Below are 27,582 nucleotides of genomic sequence, written 5' to 3'. Positions count from 1 at the left end.
GCAAACCAGCCTGGTGTATGTGGGGAGAGGGAAGAGTGGCGGGAAAGTGGAGAGCAGGGGAAGGAAGGGCGCTTACCAGGCCACCTCCACAGGTGCTGAAAGAGGCCAGCGAGCCAGGGTGTCGCAGCACCGCCCCGGTGTAGAAGCAGGAGGCGTCGGGCGGCGCGGGAGGGCGCGGGGCGGCTGCTGCCCGCGTGGGGCCGGGGCCGGGACTGGGCCGCTGTTCCACCGCGAAGCGCGGCGCCAGGAAGCGGCCATCTCTCCGGAGCAGCAGGTACAGGTCCCGGGAGAAGGCCGGGATCCGCAGCAGTACCTCGTCGCCGTCCGGCTCAGCTTCCTGAGCCGGGGGAGGAGACGGGGGTGGCTGTGGGGGCGGCGGCTGCCACGAGGCCGGGGCGCCCGGGGACAGGGCGGCAGCCCCGCTGGATCCCCGCGGCAGTTCCTGCGATTCCAACTCCTCGTCCTCCTCGGCCGCCGGCGGCGACGACGGCCGAGGCTGGGGCCGGGGCTCGGACTGGCCCTCCGCCGGCTCCACCGGCGACGCCGGGGCCACGGAGCGCACCTCCCGTGAGCTGCCGGCCGCCTGCGCCCGGGCGCCTCCGCTGCGCACCCAGCCTGGGTCCGCGCTGCCCCCGCTGCCGCCGGCCGCGTCCACAGGCTCCCGGCGCCAGAGTGCAGGAAACACGACTTCCCACTCCTCGCGGTCGGGGGCGAACTGCAGCCCTGCGGGCGGGGCAGACAGAGAAGTGCGGGGCTTAAAGTGCCGCGGTTCCAGTAGCACAAGCATTCCCCGGCTCACGCTCTGTTCAGACACAAGGCTCTCGTGTTAATGTGTTGGGGACCACCCGTCTAGCCCCTGAAACTCTTGCAACCCCTGAAGCCTTGCGATCAGATTACAGACCCCAGCATTTTCAAAATAAAAGTACGATTATATGGGGGGAGGGGTGAAGGAGTGGGGCAGCAAAGTTTGGCGACAGCCCTTAGTTGGTGAAGGAAAACCGGTGCAAAGACTCCAACACAGATAACTTATTTTCTTAAGTATATGTCAGAGCAAAGCATCGCCATCAATTGCAGCACTTCCCCATTTTCCTCCAGGTGCTGTAAACGTACCTTTGCAAATATTACTGCTCTCATTAGAGGAAAGCTAATCATTCCACGATGCTTAAAATGAGGTCGAGAGAAGTGCATTTCGCTCGCGAGCATGACCCCCTGATCTGCAGCCGCACGCTCCCTTTTATTGCTACCCACTGAGTCCTGCTCACCGCGCACCGGCTGCACCAGCCCTGCCTACCCGTGCGTTCTCGGTTTCCGCTGGGAAAGTTGGAAAGCCAGCCGAAAGTCTCGGCAGAACTTACCTGAAACGATCCCATTCGACAAGACCCCCAGCTGGTAAAGGAGGCAGCAGCAGCAGATGTGAGTAAGGCGCATCTCGCGGCTCTTCCCGGGACCGCGCTCCCGCGGCCGCGGCTCCCTGCCCCGCGCGCGCCTCCTTGCGCGATCCACCGCGGGCGCCGCCGCCTCCCCGGAGCGCAAGGAGGCCGGGCGGCGAGGAGCGGGGGGCAGGCAGCGCCGCGGGCCCGCAGAGCTCTAGCTCCCCGGCGAATTAGGTGATGAGTCTATTTTCTGCGTTCTGGACGTTGCGAGAGTTTCCGGAGCCCCACAGGATAGACCCAAAGTTCAGGAGAGAGCCGGCAGGCGCAAGGCGGGCAGTGCTGCCTCCGGACAGGCGGAGGACGGCCCCGAGCGGGCAGGAGCGCCGCGGTGTCCGAGCCGTGGCTCGCCGCCTGCACCCGCGCGGAACTGCCAGGGGCTGTTCCCAGTAACCTGGTGTGCCAAGCTCCGCACACGGCTCGGGTCCCCAGCGCCGCAAACTCTTACCCTGAGAGGCGCGGGAGGGGATTTGTGGCGGGGTGAGTCGAAGACACGACTCGCGAGGCGGGTGTGGAGGAGAAAAGATTCAAGCAGATCTGACAAGAAAAAGGGAGCAAGGGGTGCCCACCTCGTGTGACTTTGTGGGACAAAGGTCCTAGAACACCAAACATGTGCTTACACACCCTATTGGGGTGGGGACCCAAATTCCCTCAGCTGACTCCTGATTGGCCACTCTTGGGAGGCCGATTTGAATCCTTACTCAGCACCCACTCCCTCCCCCACGCCCCAGCTGAGGTGTTTGCAGGTAGAAACGCCTTTCCAGTCCATCCCGCCCCCTAGTTCTCCCCCCACCATCCTCACATCACACAAAGCAAAACTTACTACAGGCTTTAACAGAAAGCTGTGGCCCCACTTTCCAAAGACCTTTGATTTTTCTATCCATCTTTGTAGGAATTTACTAAGCCTGGAAATAATGTAATTCGTCATGGAGTGTGCTTCAAAGGTTCCCAGAACAGTAGACACCCTGACATTTCCGAACCCCTTATACCACCTTATCTCTCAGGCTTCCCATTCATCACTGCTATCAATTTCCACCCCCCCTCCCCTTCTCTGATCTCATACACAGGCTCTCTCTCCCTCATAACAAGGGTGAGATTAAAGGGACTGACATTAAATATTGTATGCTAAAGATCTCAGATAAGGTAAGATTATTTTGTCTTTTTTACTTTTTTGTACATTAAAAATATATCTTTGCTCTTTCTGCCTTTTGGGGGGAAATTCAACCTTCAATATTCTTGCTTCCTTTGTTACAGATCCTGATGGTACCCACTCCCTTTTGACACCTCTCCCTTGGCCACACCAAACCTTTCACATCAGACTCAAGTGGGTTTGATCTAATCTTCCATACGCATCCTCTGGACTAAGCCAGTTACCTAGAAATGAGTTAATGCAAATCAGTATTTTTTAAAATTCCAGCACAAGGAGATTGTTTCCCCACATCCTTTGTTATTTTACCTTCTGTTCCTTGTGTCAAAGGTGACTACTATGCCTTTAAGGGAGGCAGACTATCTTATTTCAAAGGAAAGCCACTGTTTGAATAAGCTGGGTCCTAGAATACTTTCTTTGAGTTGTCCAGGGCTTAAAAACAAACACGAAAGACACTCTAGGTGTGTTTGTCAAGAGTGCTCTGCCTTCAAACCTTGTCTTGCAAAATCTCTAAAACTGGAGCAACTAGGGTGGGTGTGGATTTCCAGTCACTCAAGAAATATCTGGGTTACTTAGAAACCTACACTCTCCTTTTTATGGGATTCAATTATACAGACTCAAAACTAGGCAAGAAATCAAAGGCAGTTTATTTTTAACAAATATAGCAAGTATTAAGGCAGACAGCTAGTTTTACTGAAACATTTCCATTAGGATATACGACTTAAATAAAATGTTTCTTATGTAATTTGAACAACAATGGCAACAAAAATATAAGAGTAAAATTGGGGAAGGAATGTATATTGTCTTTATTTACTGGGACACATTTGTGATTCCTTAAAACTAGATGAGCCATATGATTAGGTTAAATATACTCAGAAGCAGAGGTTGCCAATAGAAGTTCCGATCTCTGTCCTTTTTTGTCCCTACTGACACGTGAGCCCTACCAATCCCTGATGGTAGAGGTTAATAGTGATTGTTACAGAACGTTTTGCCTAATTCCCAGCTAACACTGATCTTTCTCCCACCTGAAATTCTGTTATGATTTGTATATTTTCTAAGACTTTTATAATTATTTGGTTTTGTGTACATCATGTACATATTTCTTCCACTAGCCTATCATTTTTTTGGAAAGGTCGGATTTCTTTTATGTATCTTTTTTATTTTCTTAAGATTTGATTTTTAAGTAATCTCTACACCCAACGTGGGGCTCAAACTCACAACTCCGAGATCAAGAGTCTCAAGCTCCACCAACTGAGCCAGCCAGGTGCCCCTCTTTTATATATCCTTAAAAAAACAACAACAAAAAAAAACACCCTGCCTAATTCAATGATTCACACTGAATAGGTGTGGAAATTCTAAGGAGATTCTCTAAGATCATTTAGAAGATGATAGATTTCTGTATGGTATTTCATTCCACTTCCACTTCCTCTGTTGGTGATCAGAATTACAGCGCTCACTCTGTTGGTGATCAGCTACTATCAGCATGATTTCTCTGGCTTCAGAAAGAACAAGCTTAATAGAGAAAGGACTTATAGGAAGTTTTTGTGCTCTAACTAAAAATTAGACTTAGAGGTGCAAATAAGAGCATCCGTTAAAGTGGCTTTGAATGTGTATATATGGACGTGAAAGAAAGAACTAGCCTGATTTGGAATTGAGTAAATTGTGCATGGTGAAATCAAGGAGAAACGACAGGACTGTGACATGTGTGTGCATGACTAACCTCAGAGGGAAGAAAGAAGCAGCTGGGAAAAATATGTTGCTTAAGACAGGTCACTACATATGTCACCAGATGGTAGCTAACATCAACCGAACACGGCTTTTGTGGGGTGGAGGTAGGTAACAAAGCATCAGGGTAAGTGGAACCAACTGTTCTTATGCACAAGGTGCTTACATGTTGCATTTTACAAACCACGCTTCTCTACATAGAAAGTTGGCTTTGATGCCTTCAACCCTTCCTCATTCTCTCAACTCATGGGCCCTACGCTTCTCACAACCTAAAGCTAATCTTAAATCCTTTCCCCTCCAAAAAACCTTAAAATATTAAGAAAATACAAAGAACGCTTTCACTGAGTTGTATGAAGAGGCTTTGGCACAGTGAGGAGAGATCCAAACAGAACCCTGAAGACGAGCTGAGTAGGGGAGACACAGTGAGGTGACTAGAATTTACAGGCCAGAGTGCCAGAGAGGAGGGAACGGCATGGAGAGTATGGTAGTTTTCTAACTGCTACATAACAAACTGAGCAGTTTAAAAACAGTACACATGTACCATCTCTCGTTTCTGAGCATCAGGAATCTAGGAGTAGCGAAGCTGGATATTTCTGGCTCGGGGTCGCTCACAAGATGGCAGACACACTCATGGCCAGAACTATTGTTTCTCAAGACTTAACTGGACATAGAGTTCTGTTTTCTGAATCACATCGCTGTTGGCAGGAAACCTGTCACAAGGACCTCTCCATCTGGCTGCTCTTTGCATGTGTTCTCTCAGAACAAGTGATTCAAGAGAGAGAGTGCACCCACACTACAAGCTTTGGTCTTACAATCCAATCTTGAAAATGGCCTACCATTATTTCTGCCATATTCTATTCATAAGAAGCAAATCACTGGGGTGCCTGTGTGGCTTGGTCAGTTAAGTGTCTGCCTTCTGTGCTCCGATCGTGATCCCAGAGTGCCAGGTTGGAGCCCCACGTCAGGCTCCCTGCTCAGCAAGGAGTCTGCTTCTCCTTCTGCCCCTCCCCCTCCCCCTGCTCATTCTCTCTCTTTCATACATCTGCATGCTCTCACGCTTTCTCTCAAAATAAATGAAATCTTAAAAAAAAGAAGCAAGTCACTAAGTTCAGCCCATAATGAAATGGAGAAGTATCGAAGAATTCATGGACATATTTTAAAAGCCATCAGAGGACATCTATGCCCCCTAGCCATAAATTATTTGCACTTCTTCCCTATGCAGAATGCACTCATTCCCTCCCAAGGCCCTCAAAAGTCTCATCCTATTAAAGCATCCCCTCAAAGTCCAGAATCTAAGTATCTAAACCACGTCAGGTATGCGTGAATGTTTTCAGCATTGTTCTTTAGGTAGAGCTTCTTGAATTCAGTCTTTCTCCATTTACAGACTTGTGAAACTAAAGGAACAGTATTTGCCGCCGCATACACCCAACATAACTGTGGTGGAACAGGCATAGACAGCAGCTCTAGCCATTTCTGTTCTAAAGGAAGGAAAAGAGAAAGCACAGAGGAGTCGCTGGTCCAGGCACAAAGGGGCCACTGGCCTATAGCAATTCTGAAATCCAAGTGGGAAAATGTTTTAAGTTCCTTGATAATGTCTCAAGGTCTGGGAATAATTCCCCATGGTGCTGGGTCTTACCCCTGGGAACTGGTTTCTACTCTGAGTCATCCTTCCATTTTCATGAAAGATGGTATGCATTTATAGCTGATTAGTTTTCTCTATGATCAGCTACTATCAGCATTGGCTTCCTGTCAGTAGAATTTAGGGATCCAGCAACTCCATATCATTTTATATGGTCTCTGCCCCCTTTTTGTCCAGAAATATTTCTTCACTAATTGTTTTTCAAACTTTGCAAGTATTCTGTGAATCTCCATGGGTTTCACTTTCAATCCATTAGACAAAAGCCACACCCTCAAATCTCTTTAAGATAAACCCTTCTCTACCTTGACTTTCTGAGGAGAAGCTGATTAGAACACTAAGAAGTGTTCTCAGACTTGTTAGAATTCCTAGTGTTTGGTTGAAAGGATCTGGGGGACACAACTAAAAAATTTTAGAGGGCCTTCGCTCTGACACAAAAATGTTCTGAATGTCCAAGTGCAATCTCGATGAGTTTTTTTTTTTTTTTTAAACGCTCATTTTTTTTTTTTTAAGATTTTATTTATTTATTTGACAGAGATAGAGACAGCCAGCGAGAGAGGGAACACAAGCAGGGGGAATGGGAGAGGAAGAAGCAGGCTCATAGCAGAAGAGCCTGATGTGGGGCTCGATCCCATAACGCTGGGATCATGCCCTGAGCCAAAGGCAGACGCTTAACCGCTGTGCCACCCAGGCACCCCTCGATGAGTTCTTAACAAAGGATTTTTATAGTCACACCTTTAGGCTCATCATTATGCCATACTTTCCTGAAAGTACCCTATTTGTTCTGATGCAATTTCTTCTTAATTTTGGCATTAGTTTATAGAAAAAGAAGCTAAAAAGGTCCAAAGCCATCAGGTCCTGGCTGCTTTTTGTAAACAACCTCCTTCAGTTTCTCTCCCTCCTTGCATACTTTCTATAAGCAAGAAAACACCAGGTAGCAACTTGCAAAATTTTTGGAAATCCCCTTAGCTTGATGAACCCTTTAGGCCCATTTTCTATAGCAGACAGCAGTCTTGCTAAATTTAATGGCAATGTATTACGAAGATTCTCTTTTCTTTAGTTTACAATAATATTTACCTCATTTTCCTATAATCCCTCAACTATAGGCTAACCCAAGCTCATATGGCTTAAACTAAAAGGCATTTTAAAGTATTAAAGAAATTAGATTTGTAGTTTAAAAACTTTGGAACAAGAAATCTCTAGTTCCAGATACTTTCAGTGATTACTGAACAGTTATTTTTAAAGTAACACCAATTCTACATAATCTTTCCCAGAAAATAGAACTTTGCAACTTAATTTATGAAGCTGGCATTACCTTCACACCAAATCCAGAGAAAGCCAGTACAAAAAGTCAAAATACAGATTAATATATATCATGAATAAAGATATAAAATCAACAAAATATTAACAAATTGAATTTAGAAATATATCAATAGAATTATGTAATATGGCCAGCAAGATATATTTGAGGAATGCAAGGCTGGTTCAATATTCCGAAATCAATCAATGTAATCCACTATAACAACAGGCTACAGAAGAAAACCATGTGACCATACCAACTGATGAAGAAAGGACTTTCAACAAAATTCAACATCTGTTTATGATTAAAACTCTCAGCAAACTGAAATAGGAACAGAAGGGAAATTCTTCAACTGGATAAAGAATATCTGTTTTTTAAAACTACAGCTGAACATGAGAGGCTGAATACTATTCCTCTATAATTGAGACCAAGGCATGGATGTCCATCTCACCCCTCCTATTCAGCATAGTATTGGAAATCCTAACCAGTGCAATAAAGCACTTAAAGAAAATAAAAGTAATGCAAATTGGAAAAGGATATATAAAGCTGTCCCTGTTTGCCAATGACATGATTGCCCATGTAGATAATTCTCAAAATAAATGCAAAACAATACCTAGAGTAATGAGCAAGGTCACAAGATACAAGGTCAACACCAAAAATCAACCATATTTTTATATACTAGCAATGATTAACTGGCAATTAAAATTAAGATTCAATATCATTTACATTAGCTCCCAATGAAATATTTAGGTGTAAGTTTAATCAAGTATGTACAGCGTCTGCATGCTGAAGACTACAAAACACTAAAAATTAAAGACCTCAATAAATGTAGAGATATAGCGAGTTGGAAGAATAAGCATATAAAAGGTGACAATTCTGCCCAAATGTTCTTTTTATTTATAGCAATTCCTGTCAACATCCCAGCAGAATTATTTTGTAAATATAGACAAATTGAATTTTTTTAATATACATGGAAACCACAGAAACTAAAACAGTGAAAAAAAATATTGACAAAAGATAATAAAGTGTAAATACCACCTGAGGACTGAATACCACCTAATATTAAGGTTTAATCCACAGCTACAGTAACCAAGAGACTGTGGTATTCCATGGATCAATGGAACAGAATAGAGCCCAGAGATATTTCCCACACAAGTACAGTCAACTGATTTTTGACAAAGATGCAGAAATAATTCAATGGAGAAAAGATGATCTTTTCAACAAATGGGGTCAGAACAACAGAACACCAAGGACAAAAATAAAGACACTAAACTTGAATCTCATATCTTATACAAAAACTAACTCAAAATGGATCATAGATTTAAATATAAAATGTAAGACTATAAAATATGAAACATATAGAAGAAAATATGAAACAAACTTGTTGGTCTTTGTAAATTAGGGTTAAACAAAGAGTTCTTAGACATGCTCTTTGGAAAAGAACAAAGAATGCTTTTCTAGAAATAAAAATAAAATAATAATCATAAATTCATTAAAAAGTGATGGATTGGACTTCAATTAAAAGCTTTTTTTATTTTTCCTGAAAAAGACTGTTAAGAGAATGTAAAACTGGGCCACAGACTGGGAGAAGATATTTGAAAACCAAACATCTGACAAAGGACTTAAATTCAGAATATTTTTTAAAAACTTTGAATTCACTACTAAGAAAACAAACAATCCAATTAGAAAATGGGGAAAAAAACTCAAAAGCAAGTATATGCAGAACCAATAAGCACGTGAAAATGTACTGAATATCATTAATTGGTAAAGAAATGCAAATTAAAACCATGATTAAATATCATGAGATGCCTGTTAGAATGACTGAAATACAAAATATTGACAATTCTAAGTGCTGACAAGGATGTGGAATCAACTGGAATTCTCATACATTAAATAAACTACTGAATGGATCTCAGATATATGATGCTGAATGAAAGTCAATCTCAAAAAGTTATATGCTCTATTATTCCATTTACATACTATTTTTGAAATGACAAAATTATAGTGATGGAGAACATATCAGTTGCTGCCAGGGATTAGATTCTGGAGGAGTGTGTATCTATATAGAAGTGGCAAGTGTAAATTTTTACAGCTTAATCATGGTTATGGTCACACAAATCAATACACAAAAATATTTCACAGAAACTCCCCCCACCCACACACACACATGCAGCTGATGAAATCTAAGTAAAGTCTGTAGTTTATTTATAATATTATATTAATATCAATTTCCTTGTTTTGATACTGTGCTATGGTTATGTAAGACATCATCACTGATGAAAAGTGGATGAAATATGGATAAGAAATATTTGTATTATATTTACAAATTTTGTGAGTACAAAATTACTTCAAAAGAAAACCTGAAGTAAAGCTTCTTCAAGGTACTTATACTAATACTCTCAGTCTCTCTCTCTCTCAAATAAATAAATAAAATCTTTAAAAAAAAAGAGAAAAAGAAATACCTACTTCAAGATACCAAAATATGTAAGAGCTATGTACTGCGACACAACAAATTACTCCAAAACTTAGCATCTTAAAAAAAAGAAACACTTATTTGTTAACACAGTCTCTTAGTGTTAAGAATTCAGGGAGTGCTTATCTGGATAGTTGCAGTTTAAGATTTCTCATAAGGTTGCAACACAGAAGGTGGCACAATCACTGATGACTTGACTAGCTGGAAGATTCTGGCTTCCCCTAAAGTAGCTATCCAAGAGGGAGCAAAAGAGTACACTCAAGTAAGAAGTCACAGTGCTTTGATAACCTAACCATGGAATTGATAACCCATCACTTCTGCCACAGTCTATTGGTCAGACGTGGGTCACGAAGTTTATGTGAAGGGAAGAGAATGAAATTCTACCATTTAATGGGAGGAATATCAAAGAATCTGTGGACATATCACAGAGAAATCTGGATGTTTGCTGAGCAAACTCTGAAGTAATTGTCCATGTTCTGATTTGTGCAGGTATATGGAGAAAGTACCAACAGTCTGGTGGGGAGGGCAGGAGGCAGAAAATAAATAGAACAATATTTCAACTGCTGCATATTCGACAAGCTAGAGTAGAAGGACCTCATAATGCAAAGAACATTTGATAGTGCTCTCAGAAAATTATATGTTAAGGAGTGGGGCTAAATTAGCCCTGTAATTAAAACTGATTTGCGCTCACTCCAACAAGGCTTAAAAGTAAGCCTCAAAATGATACATCTGATTCCGAGTAACTTAACAGGCTACTAGAACAAAGTCCATTGTATATAAAGTAATAATAATAATAATAAGTAATAATAATAAGTAATAATAATTTTGTATATAAAGTAATAATAAAGTAATAATTATAATAATTTTTAATAAGTAATCATAATAAAAATAAATAAATAATAATAAGTAATAATAATAATGAAAGTAGTAATAATAATAATGAGAAACTCTCATCCTGTGGCATACAATATAAATTGCAAGCATGTGAAAAGCAGAAAAATATTACCCATAACAAGGAGGAAAATGTCAGTAAAAATAGATCAGTCATGACAGAAGTAATGGAATGAGCCAACAAAACCATGAAAGCAGCTATAAAGATATGCTGTAACTTCACAAGAAGATAGAGAAAAACATGAACTTGGTGAGGTGGGACATAAAAAAGATTCAGCTGTAAATTCTAGAGACGAAAACGACAATATTTCAAATGAAAAACACACCAAGTAGATTAAAAGTGAGTAAAACCCTCAGAAAGAAAGATTAGTGAACCTGAAGACATAACAATAGGAACTGTCCCAAGTGAAGCACAGAGAAAATGAACAACACAAAACCAGAAAATAAAAGAAATAAATGTCTTGAACATTGGTGAGTTGTGGAATAATAACATGATCCAACATATGAGGAACTGCAGTTACAGAAGGAGAGAAGATACAGAAGGAGAAGTGAAACTATTTGGAGAAATCAGACTGAAAACTGCCAAATTTGTTGAAAACTACAAATGTATCTTTACACGCAGCACATACATAATGAAAATCACGCCAACACATATCTTAATCATTAAATTGCTGAAAACAAAAGACAAAGAGAAAATCTCAAAAACAGCCAGAAGAGGAATGACACTTTATGTAGAGAAACAAGAATAAGGGCACCTGGGTGGCTCAGATGGTTAAGCATCTGCCTTTGGCTTAGGTCATGATCTTCAGGTCCTAGGATCGAGTCCCAAATCTGGGTCCCAGTTCAGTGGGCAGTCTGCTCCTCCCTCTCCCTCTGCTTCTCCCCCTGCTTGTGCTCTGTCTCTGTCTCTGTCTCTCTCAAATGAATAAATAAAATCTTAAAAAAAAAAAAGAAAGAAAAGAAAAGAAACAAGAATAAGAATGACAGCAAATTTCTCAACAAAACCTGTACAGAATGGAACAGGGAGGTGGGGGAATGGGAATCCTTGAGCAGATACAAATTTCGTAAACTTTTTCTCCTAGTATGTGGCTTGCCATTTTATTCACTAAACAATGTATTTTGAAGAGCAAACACACTTATTTTCTGCAAAGTCTACTTTATTCCTTTGTCCATTATGGTTTATCCTTTTGGTTTCTTATTTAAGAAATTTTTGCATAACTCAATATCAAATGTTTCTTTTTCCTACATTTTCTTCCAGAAGTCTTAAAAGCTTCCCTCTTACATTTACCTAAATGTAAATGCAACCCATTTTTATATAATTTTAGTAGATAAGGTGAGATAGTGTTCATATTTTCACATACAGGTATCTAACACCATTAGTGATTAGAGAAACATTAGGTATAAATTAAAACCATCAACAGATCATGCTACACACTCATTAGATTGGAGAAAATTTACCTATTCATAATACTAAGTGTTTGCTAAATTGTGGAATGACTGGAACTCTCATGCATTACTTATATAAAGTAAAATGGTATAGCCATGTTTGGAAAAAAGCTTGACAGCTTCGTATGTTTCTTTACCATACAACCCAGCCGCTCAGTCCTAGATACTTATTAAGAGAAATGGATATGTGTATATCCAAAATATCCAAAAGACTACTGGCGCTTTCATACCAGCTTTATTCATAATTGTCCCCAAATGGAAACAACCCACATGTCCATGTAGTTGTGAAAGGATAAACAATTTTCCTGTACCCTTGCAGGGGATTTTCACTTAGCAAATAAAGGAAACAAACTACTGATACATGTAACAATGTGGATGCACCTCAAAAGCATTATTCTAAGTGAAAGTTACGTGAAAGTCTAGAAAAGATAAAACTAAAGTGATAGATAGCATATCAGTCCCAGATGCCAGGGCTGTCTAGGGGCACAGAGGATGAAGGAGTATGAGGAACTTTCTTGGGTGACAGAAATGTTCTGTATCATGATTATACTGGCTATGCAATTGTGTTTTTCAAAACTCATTCCAACTGTACCCTTAACATTGGTGAAATTTATTGTATGTGAATTATAATTCAACAAACCTATTTAAGGAAAGGCTTCAGTTAAATATGTGACATTCCCAATGCTTCAATTTTAATTATCAAGGAGTATATGAATAGCAAATAGGGATTTTCCTCCAGAGTTCCCCAAGCAAGTAAAAACTACCACCATCCATCCACCCAGATGCTCTGACCATGAGCCCAAGAAGCCATCCTTGACCTGTCTTTTTTATCACCAACATCCCATCAGTCATTAAGTTGTGGCACTTTTTTTTCCTTTAAATAGCCCTTTAATTCATTTACTCTCTCTAGCACTTCTAGTCTTAACCTGATGCAGCTGTCTCTCCTTGGAAACACCCCTCTAAGTGTTCAACTTGTCTCGACCACTATCCAGTCTTCAGGCTGCCAACAGAGTGGTGATTTCAAATGAAAATGACACCCTTGCAATGAAATCCTTCAGTGGCTTTCTATTGTTCACAAAACAAAATTCAACGTCCCTAACATAAGCTAAAAGCTTGGGTCATGTGAATCCTTTCATAGCGTCAGTTCCATCCCATTCTACTCTTCTTGTTTTGATCTCTCTAGATTCTTAAAACACACTATGATTTCTCCAGCCTCAAGACAGCACTGCTGTTCCCTGCTCCTGAAACATGTCCCTTCTCATCCTGCATATTAGCCCAGGTAGCTCCTGCTTAGTCTTGACACATAGCTCTCCTCTTCTCTTCTGCAAGCATCCCAAGTACCGGTTAGGTCTCACTGCGCTCTGCCAGAGTAGGACTTGGCTTCCTGCTCATTCTCATCCCTGATCTAGCATTTATTTGTAATTGTCTGTTCAATATCCGACTTGGCCCAAATCCCTTGAGCTGCCCCATGATTCTGCTCTCTACGAATAATCACTGTGTGCCCCTAAGACTATTATAAAACAAAAACATATTGACGGGGCACATGGGTAGCGCAGTCATTAGGCGTCTGCCTTCAGCTCAGGGCATGATCCTGGCGTTCCAGGATCGAGTCTCACATCGGGCTCCTCCGCTGGGAGCCTGCTTCTTCCTCTCCCACTCCCCTGCTGTGTTCCCTCTCTCGCTGGCTATCGCTCTCTGTCAAATAAATACATAAAATTTTTAGAAAAAAAATATTGACAAGTCAGTATAATACTATATGACAAAGTTAAAAAACATAAATATGCATAGCCTTCTCCCTCTCTTGCCTTCTAAGAGACAAGCTAAATTCCTCCTGCTCAGCACATGGGCCAAGCAGTTGGTTCATAGGATGAAAGCCGATCCTTCAAATCCATGTAGTGCAAAGAACTTTTTTATTAGAAAAAATAACATCTGGGGAGGAAAGAAGAGGTAACCAGAAAGAGAAGAGCCTATGAAAACTAGTTTTGAGAGCTTCATTGAACTTTTAGATGAAGTGGAACAAAGTGTGATAGTGGCAATTCTATGCTGTGATGAATGGGCTTTGGAAAGATTGGTAAATGAAGAACATTTTATTGCTATTCTTTCGGAGGAGTAGGAATATGGGACTTGCATTTTACTTGGGACTCCAACAAGGGGGGATGAAGTGTTTCAGGTTTATTTGGAATTTATTTTTTTTTAAAGATTTTATTTATTTATTTGACAGAGATAGAGACAGCCAGCGAGAGAGGGAACACAAGCAGGGGGAGCGGGAGAGGAAGAAGCAGGCTCATAGCGGGAGCCTGATGTGGGGCTCGATCCCGTAACGGCGGGATCACGCCCTGAGCCGAAGGCAGACGCTTAACCGCTGTGCCACCCAGGCGCCCCTAGCTTTTTTTTTTTTTAGATAGGAGTTGAGACCAAGGTCAAAATCTCAGAATGGGAATCCTCAATCCTCCAAATAGTAAAGTGGGTTAGAATAAAGTTCTTCAACTTCATCAAGCCCCGAAACCATACTTCAGGCTTCTACATATACCACTGAAGTGTCATGTGGCAAGTTTCTGTGCCACTGAAAGCTTGCAGAATTATTCCCAGACAAAAAGGACTCTTAGCAAAAGAAAAAAAAAAAGTTTGAAAATCCTCCATTTGTCAACTAGCGATCAAAATAAAAGTCGAATTTCATATTAGTGGGCTAGGAGGGACATTTCCTTTGTTGAGGTTTTGGCTGCCCATCATTTGACCTCCCTTCACTTTGTCATGGGAATCTCCCAGTTAAGAACATGCTGGGATGGGAGGGCATTGGTTCCCACTGAATAGTCCAAAAGTCCAGGTTCTCATTCTCCTTATCCACTGGGAAGCAGGCTCATGACCTAGGTCTAGCTAACTGAATGTTCATAGCTGGCAGGACAGGAACAAGTAGCACAAAGGAAAGAAAAGCACTTTGGAATTCCTTTCCTTTCAACAGCAATGGCCAGTAGCTATGGTGGTGCTCGTGCCAACACTTTGTTCAGGGTCCCGAGCCAGCTGCACAAGCATCCCACCCAGTTATTCCAGAGGTGGGGCCTTGACTGTAATGAAGCTGCCCAGCTTCCTGGGGTTTCTGCCTGCTTTCGGAGCTTGGTTTTCTAGCCTTCCCATCCATTAAGCTACAACAGTGACAGGATTTTATTAAACTCTGTTCTGCTAAAGCTAACCAGAATCCAATTCTGTTGCCACGAGCAAGAACTGTAACTTAAATTGTTGTCACGGAGGAGGGTGCAGTCCAAGGAACCTCAGAAAAATCTAGGGAGTTGTGCATACCTGGGGTGGGAGGCAGTGAACATTCTGTAGGTATTCATCGGTAGGAATCTGTCAGTCCATGATACACGGAGACAAAGTTTCTCTTTAAATTACTGTCTCTGGTCTACTGGAATGAAGTGTGCACTAAGAGCAGAATTTTCTGCAACCATATCCTTAGTGTACAGAATTTAAGAAGTAGCGGTGGGCTGGGGGGGAGGGGCCTGGGAGGGGCCTGGGAGGGGGAGGGGTCCCTGCTTCTAACAGTTCTATACAAGGTCACTGAGCAACACAAATTCTAAAATTCTCGGCATAAAGCACTTGCTGAATTCCAGGCCTATGAGTGGACTAAAAGTGTCTAACCTCTATCCATTCTAGAACTTTCTTGGTTTGTTGGAAAGAAGAAACCTTAATGGCAGGAGATTAGAACAAAGGAGGAAATTGATCAAGTGGCGTGTGTGCCACCTGCCCCCCACTCCCCAAAGGCCTAGAAGCTGCTCCTTTCTCCAAGGCCTTGAGAAACAAACTGACGAGAGGACTCTGAAAATACATCATCTCTGAAAATATATTAGTGACTGTTCTTCAAAGCTGCAAATTCTGTTCTGGCGTGCCGGTGAAATGGTCTCTCTGACCCTAATAGGGCAACTCGGACCGTGGGTGACAGAGTGGCACCTAATGTCAGGGACAAGGCTCTGGTTACTAGCAATATAATCTAAACGCCCTGACCCACAGGGATTTTGGTGATTTCTAATTTATTATAGGATTATTAGAAGTGAAAGGGGCAGGCTGCTTCCTAAATCCTGTTTGATCTGTGTTTAAAAACAAAAAAGAACAAACGAAAATATCTACTGTGTCTAACAATCCATTATAACCGAGGATCATGGTCTTCTTACCAAATTCCTACACCTGGCTCAGTACATAGCCCCAGTCCTTTGACTGAAGGGAAGCCTGGGCACCCCTGAGAAAACCAATGCTAAAATTGTCTATAAGATGAGCTTCCATTTTGCCTGCCAGAAAAGAACCTGTAACCACTTACTAAAATCACTTTGCTTAGAGAAATAGAATATGCCCAGATCTTTTGAATCTTATTATTGGACACTAATTCTAACAAAACTCTAACCCCTGGGGGTGCCTGGGTGGCTCAGTCCATTAAGCGTCTGTCTTCAGCTCATGGCATGCTCTCTCGGGGTCCTGGGATGGAGCCCTGTGATGGGCTCTCTGCTCAGCGGGGAGTCTGCCTCTCCCTCCTCCTCTGCCTCCTCTCCTCTCCTCCCGGCTCATGTGCTCTCTCTTTCGCTCTCTCTCAAATAAATAAAATCTTTAAAAAAATAAAGCAAACAAAAAACCCATGAATTATTGATGACCCAACATCCACTGCAAATTACTTGATAGCGTTTGGGCTTCTGAAAGTCACAAATGAATTTCAATCGGAGTCTGCTTACAATAGGCCCAGTGAAATCCTGAATGCACACTGTTAGACTACAGTAACTCTCAAATATATATATATATATATATATATATATATGTATGTATGTATATATATATATATTTTTTTTTAATATATGTATTCACGCTACAGTGTAGGTAACAAATATACTTCCCAATATATAATGGCCGAAACACAATAGAAATATTTCTCACTTTTGTAACAGTCTGGGCTGGGCTTCCTTATACTTCCTATACAAGGACCCAGGCTCCTTCTCTCCTGGGGCTCATTCATGTCCCATACCCTTGCTGCCTGTACCCCACCTACGAAAGGGAGGGCACACGAAGAGGCAGGCATGTTTCCAAAACAACTCAGAAGGTACATATCATGCGTGTTTATATTTTTTTGGCAAAATCTGATTATAGGACCGTCTCTGCATGCAGGGGAGGGTAGGCAATATTGCAGCCTAGCAATCTCTGTCACAATGCTGTGTTTTATTCGCCACTTGCTGAATATGTACTAGGAATAGAAATACTGAGAACTGGCAGATTTCCCACATTAGTTTCCTATCATACAGGGTAAGGACTACTGTTACAAGACACCAAATGTCAACCCCTGGAACCGTCCTCCAAATCAAAATTGTAAATCAAAGTAATCCTGAATTACTGTCCAATAATAGGGATTAGTGCCTCTATCAAAGTCTTAGAAGATGCAAAGGTGGTAACTTTTCTGTATTGCTATTTAACTCACAGATAGGCCCTGGAAAATAAATGATCTTTGCATGTTTAATTAATTTTAGCTGCAATTCCAGATGTGGACTTTTTACTTAAGCAAATAAATGTAGCCTCTGATAATTAATAAGTAGCTACTGATTTGGTCATATTTTTTCTTTATCCATATTAATGTAAAGCAATGGAAACAATTTGTTTTTATCTGAAAGAGATCAAAGTACAAATTCCTCCTGGATTATGTCTACCCTCTAATGTTTTCTGTAATTTGGTCCTCAGGGACATTAAATTTTCTATTCCTCCAAGCAACATAATGTTTTTCCTTAAATTAGTAATGATGCTGCTAGAACACAGAGAGCATGATGTAGCCGGTATGGACAGAAAGCACATATATTAAAGGGTAGGAGGTTAAGGGCCTACCACTTCCATTAAGTTCCTGGGAGTCCAGCAATTTGGGGCATGTCAGGATCTCCCTTTCAAAGTAAACAATTATTTTGCTGTACCTTGTACCCCATTGGTAAGAAAAATACTTTGTGGGTTCTTTGGATTTTGGAGTAAACATACACCTCAGTTCTTTGGATTTTGGAAAAAACATACACACACATCATTTGAATTTGCCTTTCCAACCTATTTACTAGTTGATCCAAAGGATGACATAAGTTTGAATATAATTCAGAGCAATCAAAGTTTGTACAATTGGTCTTGTTATGGTGCAAATACCTCTGTCTCTCTACCCTATAAACCCAGGAAAATAAGGGGGGCATCAGGCCTGTATTATTTCACCTTGTATGGAATGGTAGCAAGTCATGATTAGAAAATCAAAGTGGAAGCCCTTACAAATCTGGAACATTGTCATGTCCTCTTCTGCAAATAACTATTACCTTCTTAAAAAAAAAAACTCTTGGCTATGGCACCTGGGTAGCACAGTCAGTTGAGCGACCAACTCTTGGTTTTGGCTAGGGTCATGATCTCAAGGGCATGAGATCAAGCCCCACGTAGGGCTTCACATTCAGCATGGAGTCTGCTTAAGTGTCTCTGTCCATCTCTTTCTGCCCCTTCTCCGGTACCCCTCCCCACTTCTCTCTCTCTCTCCCTTCCTCTCTCATTCTCAAATAAATAAATCTTGAAAAAAACAAAAACACTCTTGGCTTTCTACTAGGCCACGACTAAGATGGAATATCTGACTATGGAATGGCAGACGTTTCAATAAACCAAACTGCCCATCATGAATCAAGTGCTATTCTGTTCTACTGGAACATTAACACCACAAAGGAAGGGATGGGCCTCTCTTGCTCACCAATATCCCCTAGATAATGGAATAGAGGACAACACGCAAGCTGGTGCTCACAGTCCCATTTTCGTAAACCATTCTCTCAGAAGATGAGCATACTTATTCATCTCCCTGAAGTCCTTTCCACAAAGCTTATCTGTTGTTTCATGGGGAATTTTCAAAGAGAAGTTGGTAACTACAGAGGAACAAATTCAGCCCTGATTCATAGGTTTCTCTGCATTTGGCTGGCTCCAACCACAAGTGGATGGTGGCATGGTACAGCTGCACTCTGGAGTCATCCTGAGGGACAGCAGGCTGAATTTCAAGCAGCACATCTTTTTTTTTTTTTTTTTTTCTGTCTAGCCAGCTGAAAAGAGACATGGTAGAAAGTTTCTCTACTAATTAATGCACGGGGTTAATGGTTTGCCAAGGTTGTAAGAAACTAGGAAGAAATCTGTCGAAGGGAATGGTGAGAAAGAAGCCTGGGTGAGAACGGTGGGTATGCACTTCTTCACCTGGAAGTTCAAGAACTTTCTAGAGTGGAAGACGTGTCCGGGATGAATGTTCCTCAAAACTCCACTCTGTGAAAGAGGGGCTTCTGCCTGGATTTTACAAAACAGCCCTGATGACATCAGCCAGTCTTTTTTTTCTCCACACACGCCTGGCTGATCAATGACCACAGAACGGAGAAGCATTGGTGGCTTGTATGGAACTCTGCATCAGTTCGCAGCATCTAATTCCCTCCCGAAGGTTTATCCAGCTCCTACCACTGCTGATTGTCTGATATGCCAGTGGCAAAACATCCCTACATATTTGAATAATCTTTGGCTGGGGAAGACTTTGAAACAATAGAGAAAGGGTAAAAATCATCAAGAAAAAGAAAGATATTTGACTTCAATTATTGGACAATGTATCTATTATAAAATACATGTTATAAAGTCAAAAGTGAAGAAGACCAAGGGCTAATATCCCTAATATAAAAATAACTCCTATAAGTTAATTTTAAAAGAACACAGCAGTCAGGAAGAAAAATGGGCAAAGGACAGAATAAATCATTGAGAAAAGAGAAAACACAAATGAGAAACAATCACAGTGAGAAGTTGCTCAGCTTCACCACTAGGGCGAGTAATGCAGATTATTACAAAAATGTCCTGTTGTGATTTGTTTTTTAATCCCTCCCACCACCACCAAAAAAAAAAAAGTGGTAAGAGTCCATGCAGATGAAATGTGACAGGTGGGAACAGTCTTACCTTGATTCTGAGACACTGTGTGCTAAGCCTTCTTTGGAAATGGTACTGGTCATCTAAAGCAAGATTTAAAAAGATCCAGGGATCCCACCTGAAGAAATCTTTCTTGGAGAGAGAGAAGCCTCGGTCCCTAAGGATGTCACACAAAGTTTATGGCTCCTTTGTTCATAGTGGCATGAAATTGAATGAAAGCCTCTATGTTCATTGTCAGGCAAATGATTGAACACTGCACATCTTACTAGGGAAAATTCTCAATTACTTTTTTTTTAATTTTTTTTTAATGTTTTTTTATTATATTGTGTTAGTCACCATACAGTACATCCCTGGTTTTCGATGTAAAGTTCGATGATTCATTAGTTGCGTATAACACCCAGTGCACCATGCAATATGTGCCCTCCTTACTACCCATCACCGGTCTATCCCCCCATTCCCCCACACCCCTCCCCTCTGAAGCCCTCAGTTTGTTTCTCAGAGTCCATAGTCTCTCATGCTTCATTCCCCCTTCTGATTACCCCCCCTTTCTTTATCCCTTTCTTCCCCTACTGATCCAATTACTTTTTAAAACCATTTATTTTTTTTCCTACTGATATGGAAAAGGGTATCAGCATATTATAGAAACTTTAAAAAGTCATAATGCAATGTGCATAACACTTCCTCTGACATACCTGGGTGTATTTATGCGTATTAACATGCAGGAAGTAATGGCAGAACGTGCAACAAACTCTTTATCTCGCACCAAAGACAGGTGCATATGCGTTAAGTGAAATAGAGCTACAGAGAGAGAAACTTTTCATAATGTTTTCTATTGTGTCATTTAATTCTCTATAACCTTAAAAATCTACTCAAGAATGTATAAAGGAAAAAAATTACAAGTACTCAATGCTTCTCTGTTTTATGTCTACTTTTACCTCATTGACTCATTAATGTTTATTGAGTGCAAGTGCAAAGAGAAAATCAGTCATTCTAGAACAACTGCCTTCTAAGAGAAGACTTTAAATATTAAATACCACAAATTGTTCAGGAAAAGCTTTTTTGTTTTGTTTTGTTTTTTACTATGATTTAACTGTTAATTATTTGGGCATGTGTTTTAAACCTATGACTGATGATTCCCTTGAGGTTTTTTTTTTTTTTCCAGTTTGGGAGACATTTGTTTTAAATTTTTTACAATTTAACAAAAATACACTTGATCCATAGAAGAAACTACCCTGGCCGGAATACCTCTTACTACATTAAGGTCACATATCATATGACTATTTAAATTACAACCAGAAACTTATGTCTTCCTGCTTCTGGAAAGCCTTTCAAATGTTATCTCAGGATAATAAACTTAAAAAAATTCAAGAAAGATTATAAACTGGTTTTGCATCTCAGAAGCATACATATATGTGACGAGATATGAATTTTGTTCTAAAATGCTTTCTGAAAAATGGTGTTCTCTTCTATGAGGGCAGCAATGTATTTCTGTTCACCTAAACAGTTAATTTATATCACATTAAACTCATGATTTTCAAACATTCAATGTATAATTCTAGACTGTATTTACATGCTTAAATAAAAGATTTATTTATGTATATATACACAATATACATGCATATGCATGTATTTAAGATTACTTCAAAAGCTTTTTAAAAAAATTTTAAGGAAACCTTGCTCTAGGACAAAATCCACTTGTAAAAAGGCTCAAATACAATACAGAAAAACAGTCAGGTAAAACAAAGACATCAAACAGCTCTGAATAAATAGTGTGTAGTTAGAAGGTCTTACTTCCTTCTTTTCTGCTTTTTTGTTATCCAACTAAAATAGTTCCCTGTTCTCTGAAAATGAGAAAAGATAATTTTTGCACTTAAAATATTTTTATTATATTACAAATATTTGTGGATTTAATTGCAAATTCTCTGTGAAAAGCTGTCATGGACTTTCAGTGATCTGTACTTAAATGATATTAAAGGATTTATTATGAATTGACATGTGCCTTGTTTAATGTAAAGTACCAATGAGAAATCTGAAAAACGTTATAATGATGCATTTACTTTCTATACAGTGTTTAATAAGAATAAAGAGGGAGAAATGAAGAGTAAAGAGAAATTTATAGATGAACATAAGCCCCAAAGCTTCACATTAACTGGTCTAGTTTACTCAGATCTCCTTGGCTGTCTAGGTTCTATTTTAAGCCCCCAGGGCAGGGGCTGTGTCTGTTCACTGTCAGCACTCAACAAATAATAAGTAGTACTATTAACAGCACCACCTGTGGGTAGAATTTGTATGATTATTGTTTTTTTTGATAGCACTATTCAGCAGAGTACTAATTGGATTGTCATTCAAGATTTTCTTGATTTTGTCGTGCATGTGTTGTGCTGAGGAGAAATGCTCAAATTGATCGTTCATACTTTTAAAAATATGGCTTAATGAAAAAGCAATTTAGTAAATTGTTGAGGGCTGTTTTATATCACAGGGTGTTTCTTCCCATAGAACAATTCCATTCAATGCAATTCCCTGGGAAGTTTAGTCTAAGCTGAAACACAAAATTTTTGCTGCCTGAAAGGTTGCATGCTTGCCTAACATGCAGAAGTTTCTAGAATAAGGATTCATAGCCTGAGATACGAACCTCTTCCCCAATCTTTACACCCAGTTCCAATCACTGAAAAGTAGTGGCAGTATGCAGAAAATAATTCAGATGTTTTGATTAAATTTAAGGAAATTAGTTTAAAGGTACATTTACACACACACAAACACACAGACACGCACACACTTAAACACAGTTGAGTCAGTAAAATAACTCTCTATTGGATTTGCTTGTTTTTATTTCTTTTATTACTCAAGCAATCCAAAGAAATACAAGGAAGTTTAAAACACTGGATCAGTCAAATCAGTCTGAGTTCTTGTATTGGTAAAAGTATGAAGTAAGGATATAAAACAAGGTAAATTCATTTTCAGAGATATGAAATATGATGTATATAGAAAACTTCATCATTTTTAAATTCTCGCATTTTCATTAGCTTTGATTCTTTCCCATAGTTTCTGGCTCTGTGTTAAAATTGCTCATCTGTTCTTGCATGTTGTCTATTTTTTCTATCAGAGCCTTTATTTTTTTTTAAGATTTTTATTTATTTATTTGACAGAGAGAGAGACAACCAGCAAGAGAGGGAACACAAGCAGGGGGAGTGGGAGAGGAAGAAGCAGGCTCCCAGCGGAGGAGCCTGATGTGGGGCTCGATCCCATAACGCCAGGATCACGCCCTGAGCTGAAGACAGATGCTTAATGACTGAGCCACCCAGGCGCCCCTATCAGAGCCTTTAACATATAATTCACAGTTATTTTAAATTCCCTGTCAGTTTCAGCCTTTGGTTATATCTGAAGCTGGTTTTGATAATTACTTTCTAACTTCAGACTGTGCTTATTCTTGACTTTTCAAATGCCTTGTAATTTTTGTCGGAAGCCAAATGTATCATATAGTACAGTAGATTCTGAGGCACATTTATCTTATGCTTGGAGATCAGTACACTTTTCCTTCTCCTGCAAATTCAGCATGAAGGTTTGTGTTAATCTAGGTAAGCATGGGGTGGGGTTTGAAGTCTGGTGTTACAATTTTACCCTCTGTGCCCCAGAGGCTTTATATTCCTTAGTGACCCCTCGTGTTTCGGTGTGGGCTAGCTCACCAGGGAGTGCTTCTCAATGTCTGTGTGCAGAGAAGCTGTTTCTCACTGTTCTCCCACCTGTACCTTACTGAGTGTTTGTTACCTCAGTGGGGAAGTGGGGGAGGAAGGGCATTCTCTAACGTTCTGAGTAAGCCTCAGTCTTGGCAGCATCAATGAATTGGTGGAGCGTGGCCTTCACAGTTGCCCCTGTCTCTCTTTTACCTGTCGTGCTGGGCCTAGCAAGTATTCCTACTCTGCCCCCAGATAGACCTTTTATCTTTTTCCCCTTCTCTTCTCCTAGTTGAAATGAGTTTCCAGGGAAGGAAGGTGAGAGCTGTTCTTGCTCTTTACCCTGCAAATTAAGCTTCTGCTCTACAAGAAAGACTGGGGGTGTGGAATGGGGGTGGCACAAGAGGGTCTGGTTGTGATTTCTGACATTGCCTGGTGTTCCGTTCTCCCAGCTAACAGGACTACGGAACATTCTCAAGAGTCCCCTCCATCTTTCATTTGAACATCGCTGAGGTTTAAGGAGGAAAAGGTGCAGCCCTCTGGAGTTTCACACTCTGACACTAGCCTACATTTTAGCTGAAACTTCCTACAAGGTTATATGGCATCTGATGGTGGATGCCCCAGGTAAGCAAATACCTTTTTTGCTGTAAGGTTGGTTGAATGGAATGGAATGTGAGATCACATGGCAGTGGATCCATCATTCTGTAAAACTTTAATTAGCAGTGCTAGCTGGGACCCTATGAGTAGGAAAGGCAAACCCAAATTCTTCATATTTATTTATTCATTTGAGAACAAATTGCTGGCCTTTCCAGAATGAAAGCGGTCAAATATAGTCATTGTGGCACCAGCTGACCAGTCGGTCTTCTCAAAGATCGTTGCCAAAATGGTGGACGACTGTTGGTATTTACTCTTGGCCATTTGGACCTTTTACATTGGTTTTAAGTAGATCAGCTAGTAAGAGCAAATGCTGCTGGACACACAGCCTCCACCTCGGCCATAAGGAATACTTGATTCATGTGCCTAATGTAGCAGCACTAGAGTGGCCAACGAGGGAGGTGAGCTCATGTCCCTGGCTGGCTTATCTTTCATTCTGGCCTCTTCTGTGAGGAATGTTTTCTTGTGAACATTAACATACGATACAACAATATTTGCACCCCATACCCACTCTCTTATTTCCTAGTACTTCTGTCTAATCTTTTCCTTTCTTTTCCTTCCAGGCCTCTGTCAACCATCCAAAGCACTGATCACTACCAATTAATTAATCTTTATATATTCTAACTTTAGTCGTGTTTTCTTTTAACACAGTGCAGATAACCAGATTCATGATCTGAAGATCTGTTAATTAGAAGGGTTTTCTCTATCTGCTGTCAGCCAATGTTGCAGGCCACCCGAGTTAGGTGGTAAATCCATCCTCTATTTTGTACCTATATACTGAGTCAGTCCCCCAAAACCCTTAGGCATGATCTGAAGGATAACTGCTACCACAACAGTACTGGGGCCTTGGGGATTAGGCTACTTTCTCACACAGCTTGCTTTCGCTCCCTGGCACTGCCCATCCCTGATCCTGGATGTTTCCCTTTCAAGTTATGATGAATTATTAATGGGTATGTCCAACTTATGAGAGTCACCAACATGTGGGTCTGACAAAATCTAGCTCATGATAGGCATTTGTGGACGCACGCTCACTTAATGTCCCATAGTCAGGTGCTCCAATTCTACCAAGGCCCACTGAGATGCCAGTGGTTGTTTCTCAAAACAAGAGTTTCCATTGCAGATGGCATATGCACCCAAACCCCCAAACTCTTCACTGAGATTCTCCCAATGGGACTTGCCATAAGCTCTGGACAGCCCCTTTCACACTACTGATACATCCAACACCACAAAGGTCTATTGGATCAAATGGCTGAAGCTTGGACCTGCTGCAGAGGACTTTCCTTCTCCAGAAAGGAACATAGCCCTGTTGACCCTTTGATTTTGGCCCAGAGAAGCCTGTATAGGACTTCGAACCTACAGAACTCTAAGACAATAAATTGTGTTGTTATAACCCACTAATTTGTGGTCATCTGTCATGGCATCAATAGAAAACTAATGCAACGTACAGAGAAGTCCAAAACAGGAATTAAATGTTAGTTCAACTGTTAGGACAACTGCAAGCTATAAGAAAAGTCAGTGTGTGAATTAGGAGAGAGGGTGCTAATCCATGTTCTTTTTAAAACTACCTATAGGGTACCTGGGTGGCTCAGTTGATTGAGTGTCTGCCTTTAGCTCAGGTAATGATCCTGTAGTCCCAGGATCAAGTCCTGCCTGGGGCTCCCCACTCAGCAGGAAGTCTGTTTCTCCCTCTGACCCTCCCCCATCTCGTGCTCTCTCTTTCTCACTCTCTCTCAAATAAATAGATGGAATTTTTTAAAAAAAATTTAAAACGTCCTGGGGTGCCTGGGTGGCACAGTGGTTAAGCGTCTGCCTTCGGCTTGGGGCGTGATCCCAGCGTTATGGGATCGAGCCCCACATCAGGATCCTCTGCTATGAGCCTGATTCTTCCTCTCCCACTCCCACTTCTTGTGTTCCCTCTCTCGCTGGCTGTCTCTATCTCTGTCAAATAAATAAATAAAATCGTTAAAAAAAATTTAAAACATCCTATAGAACATTGGGAAAATAGTTCCTGGATAGTTGGAATGGTGAAAACAATTGGGTTTATCAAACAGATTCGACTAGAGTATTTAGAGAGCTGAGGTATAATATTTTGGAGAATGTAAATACTGATGGATTTGTATTAAATACATAAGAGCAAGAGATTCTGATTAGAAGCAGTATCATTCTTAGTAATGGAACAGACAACTTAAACACAACCAGCTGTACACGGTTTTTTTCTAGTTCATACTGAAAAAAAAAATAAGAAGAAGTAAGCATTAAATTCCTTTCTTTCCAAGGCTGGTTTCAAGTAGACTACTATTTTATTTCTTCTATTACACTCCATTTAGTTAATATTAAATAACAAACCAAAAGCAAAGATGTTTTATTTATGAATACTGGGCAAGCCAATGTCATGTGGCAAATTACCTTGCTGCAACGACAGCCTCCAATTACAGTACCAAGGAAGTTATCCCCGAGGACACAGAACGGAAGGCTCGCAGACTAAATTCAAAGGCTGAGATCATAGTTAGAAGGCACGATCAGGAACAAGGGGAAACAGCAAGCTAACACATATTGCACAATGCCTAAGTGGGGGGTGCCTTAATCCTGGGGTGTACCACGTTCACATGCCCTGCTTTTCTCTCTCCTACTTCTGCTTTCCCTGCTCATGATGTGATGAGCGGTACCAGAGTTTAGCAAGAGGGCCCACAAGTAGAAGGTGTCCCGGACCAATGACACAAACTTCCTTTATTAGAGAGTTAGAGGGACAAGTGTGCTCGGTCAGAGCTGGAACTTGTCAGTTAGCCTTCCAAATGACTGTCACCAATGGGTGACCAAATTAAACACTTGTGAATATTGAGTGCTTCATATATTTCATATATATTTAAAGCATTCTCAATATTTAGTGTATCACAAATATTTTGTACCTGGGTCCTCATGAATACTAGGTATTGTTTTTATTTGCTCATTTATTCTCCTTTCTTTTTCTTTATTGAGGTAGAAATGATATGCAAACTGCCCATATTTAATGCGTATAAGTCAATGAGTTTGGACACATGGATACACCCTTAAAATCATCACCACAATCCAGGTAAGAGACATATCCGTGATCTCTTAAAGTTCTCCTGTACTTCTTTCATTGCTGTTGTTATAAGAACATTTAACATGAGATCAACCCTCTTAATGAATTTTAAAATATACAATAAGGTACTGTAACTACAGGTACAGCAGATCTCCAGAACTTATTCATCCTACGTAAATTAAACTTTATGCACGTTGAACAACAACTTCCATTCCCTCCTCCCCTCAGATCCTG

The 27,582-nt window shown here is 40.8% G+C and overlaps 1 protein-coding gene across 3 annotated transcripts in view; it reads right to left on the bottom strand.

Moving 5' to 3' along the window:
- The window catches only part of ADAMTS19 (ADAM metallopeptidase with thrombospondin type 1 motif 19), a 478,977-nt gene that overhangs the window by 220,289 nt on the left and 231,106 nt on the right, over positions 1-27,582 (bottom strand). The window contains exons 1-2 of one of the 3 annotated variants that reach the window (XM_034655957.1): positions 1,356-1,544; positions 77-723 (exon numbers count right to left, since the gene is read on the bottom strand). The exons of the other annotated variants lie outside the window; for them this stretch is intronic. Of the exons in view, the coding sequence (XP_034511848.1) occupies positions 77-723; positions 1,356-1,428 (720 nt within the window). The 5' untranslated portion in view covers positions 1,429-1,544. Of the gene's footprint in view, positions 1-76; positions 724-1,355; positions 1,545-27,582 lie in introns of those variants that run through there. 3 annotated transcript variants of the gene reach the window in all.

This window comes from Ailuropoda melanoleuca, chromosome 3, assembly GCF_002007445.2.
Source record: "Ailuropoda melanoleuca isolate Jingjing chromosome 3, ASM200744v2, whole genome shotgun sequence".
NCBI classification, from domain to species: domain Eukaryota; kingdom Metazoa; phylum Chordata; class Mammalia; order Carnivora; family Ursidae; genus Ailuropoda; species Ailuropoda melanoleuca.
This window is presented reverse-complemented; position numbering and strand designations above follow the sequence as displayed.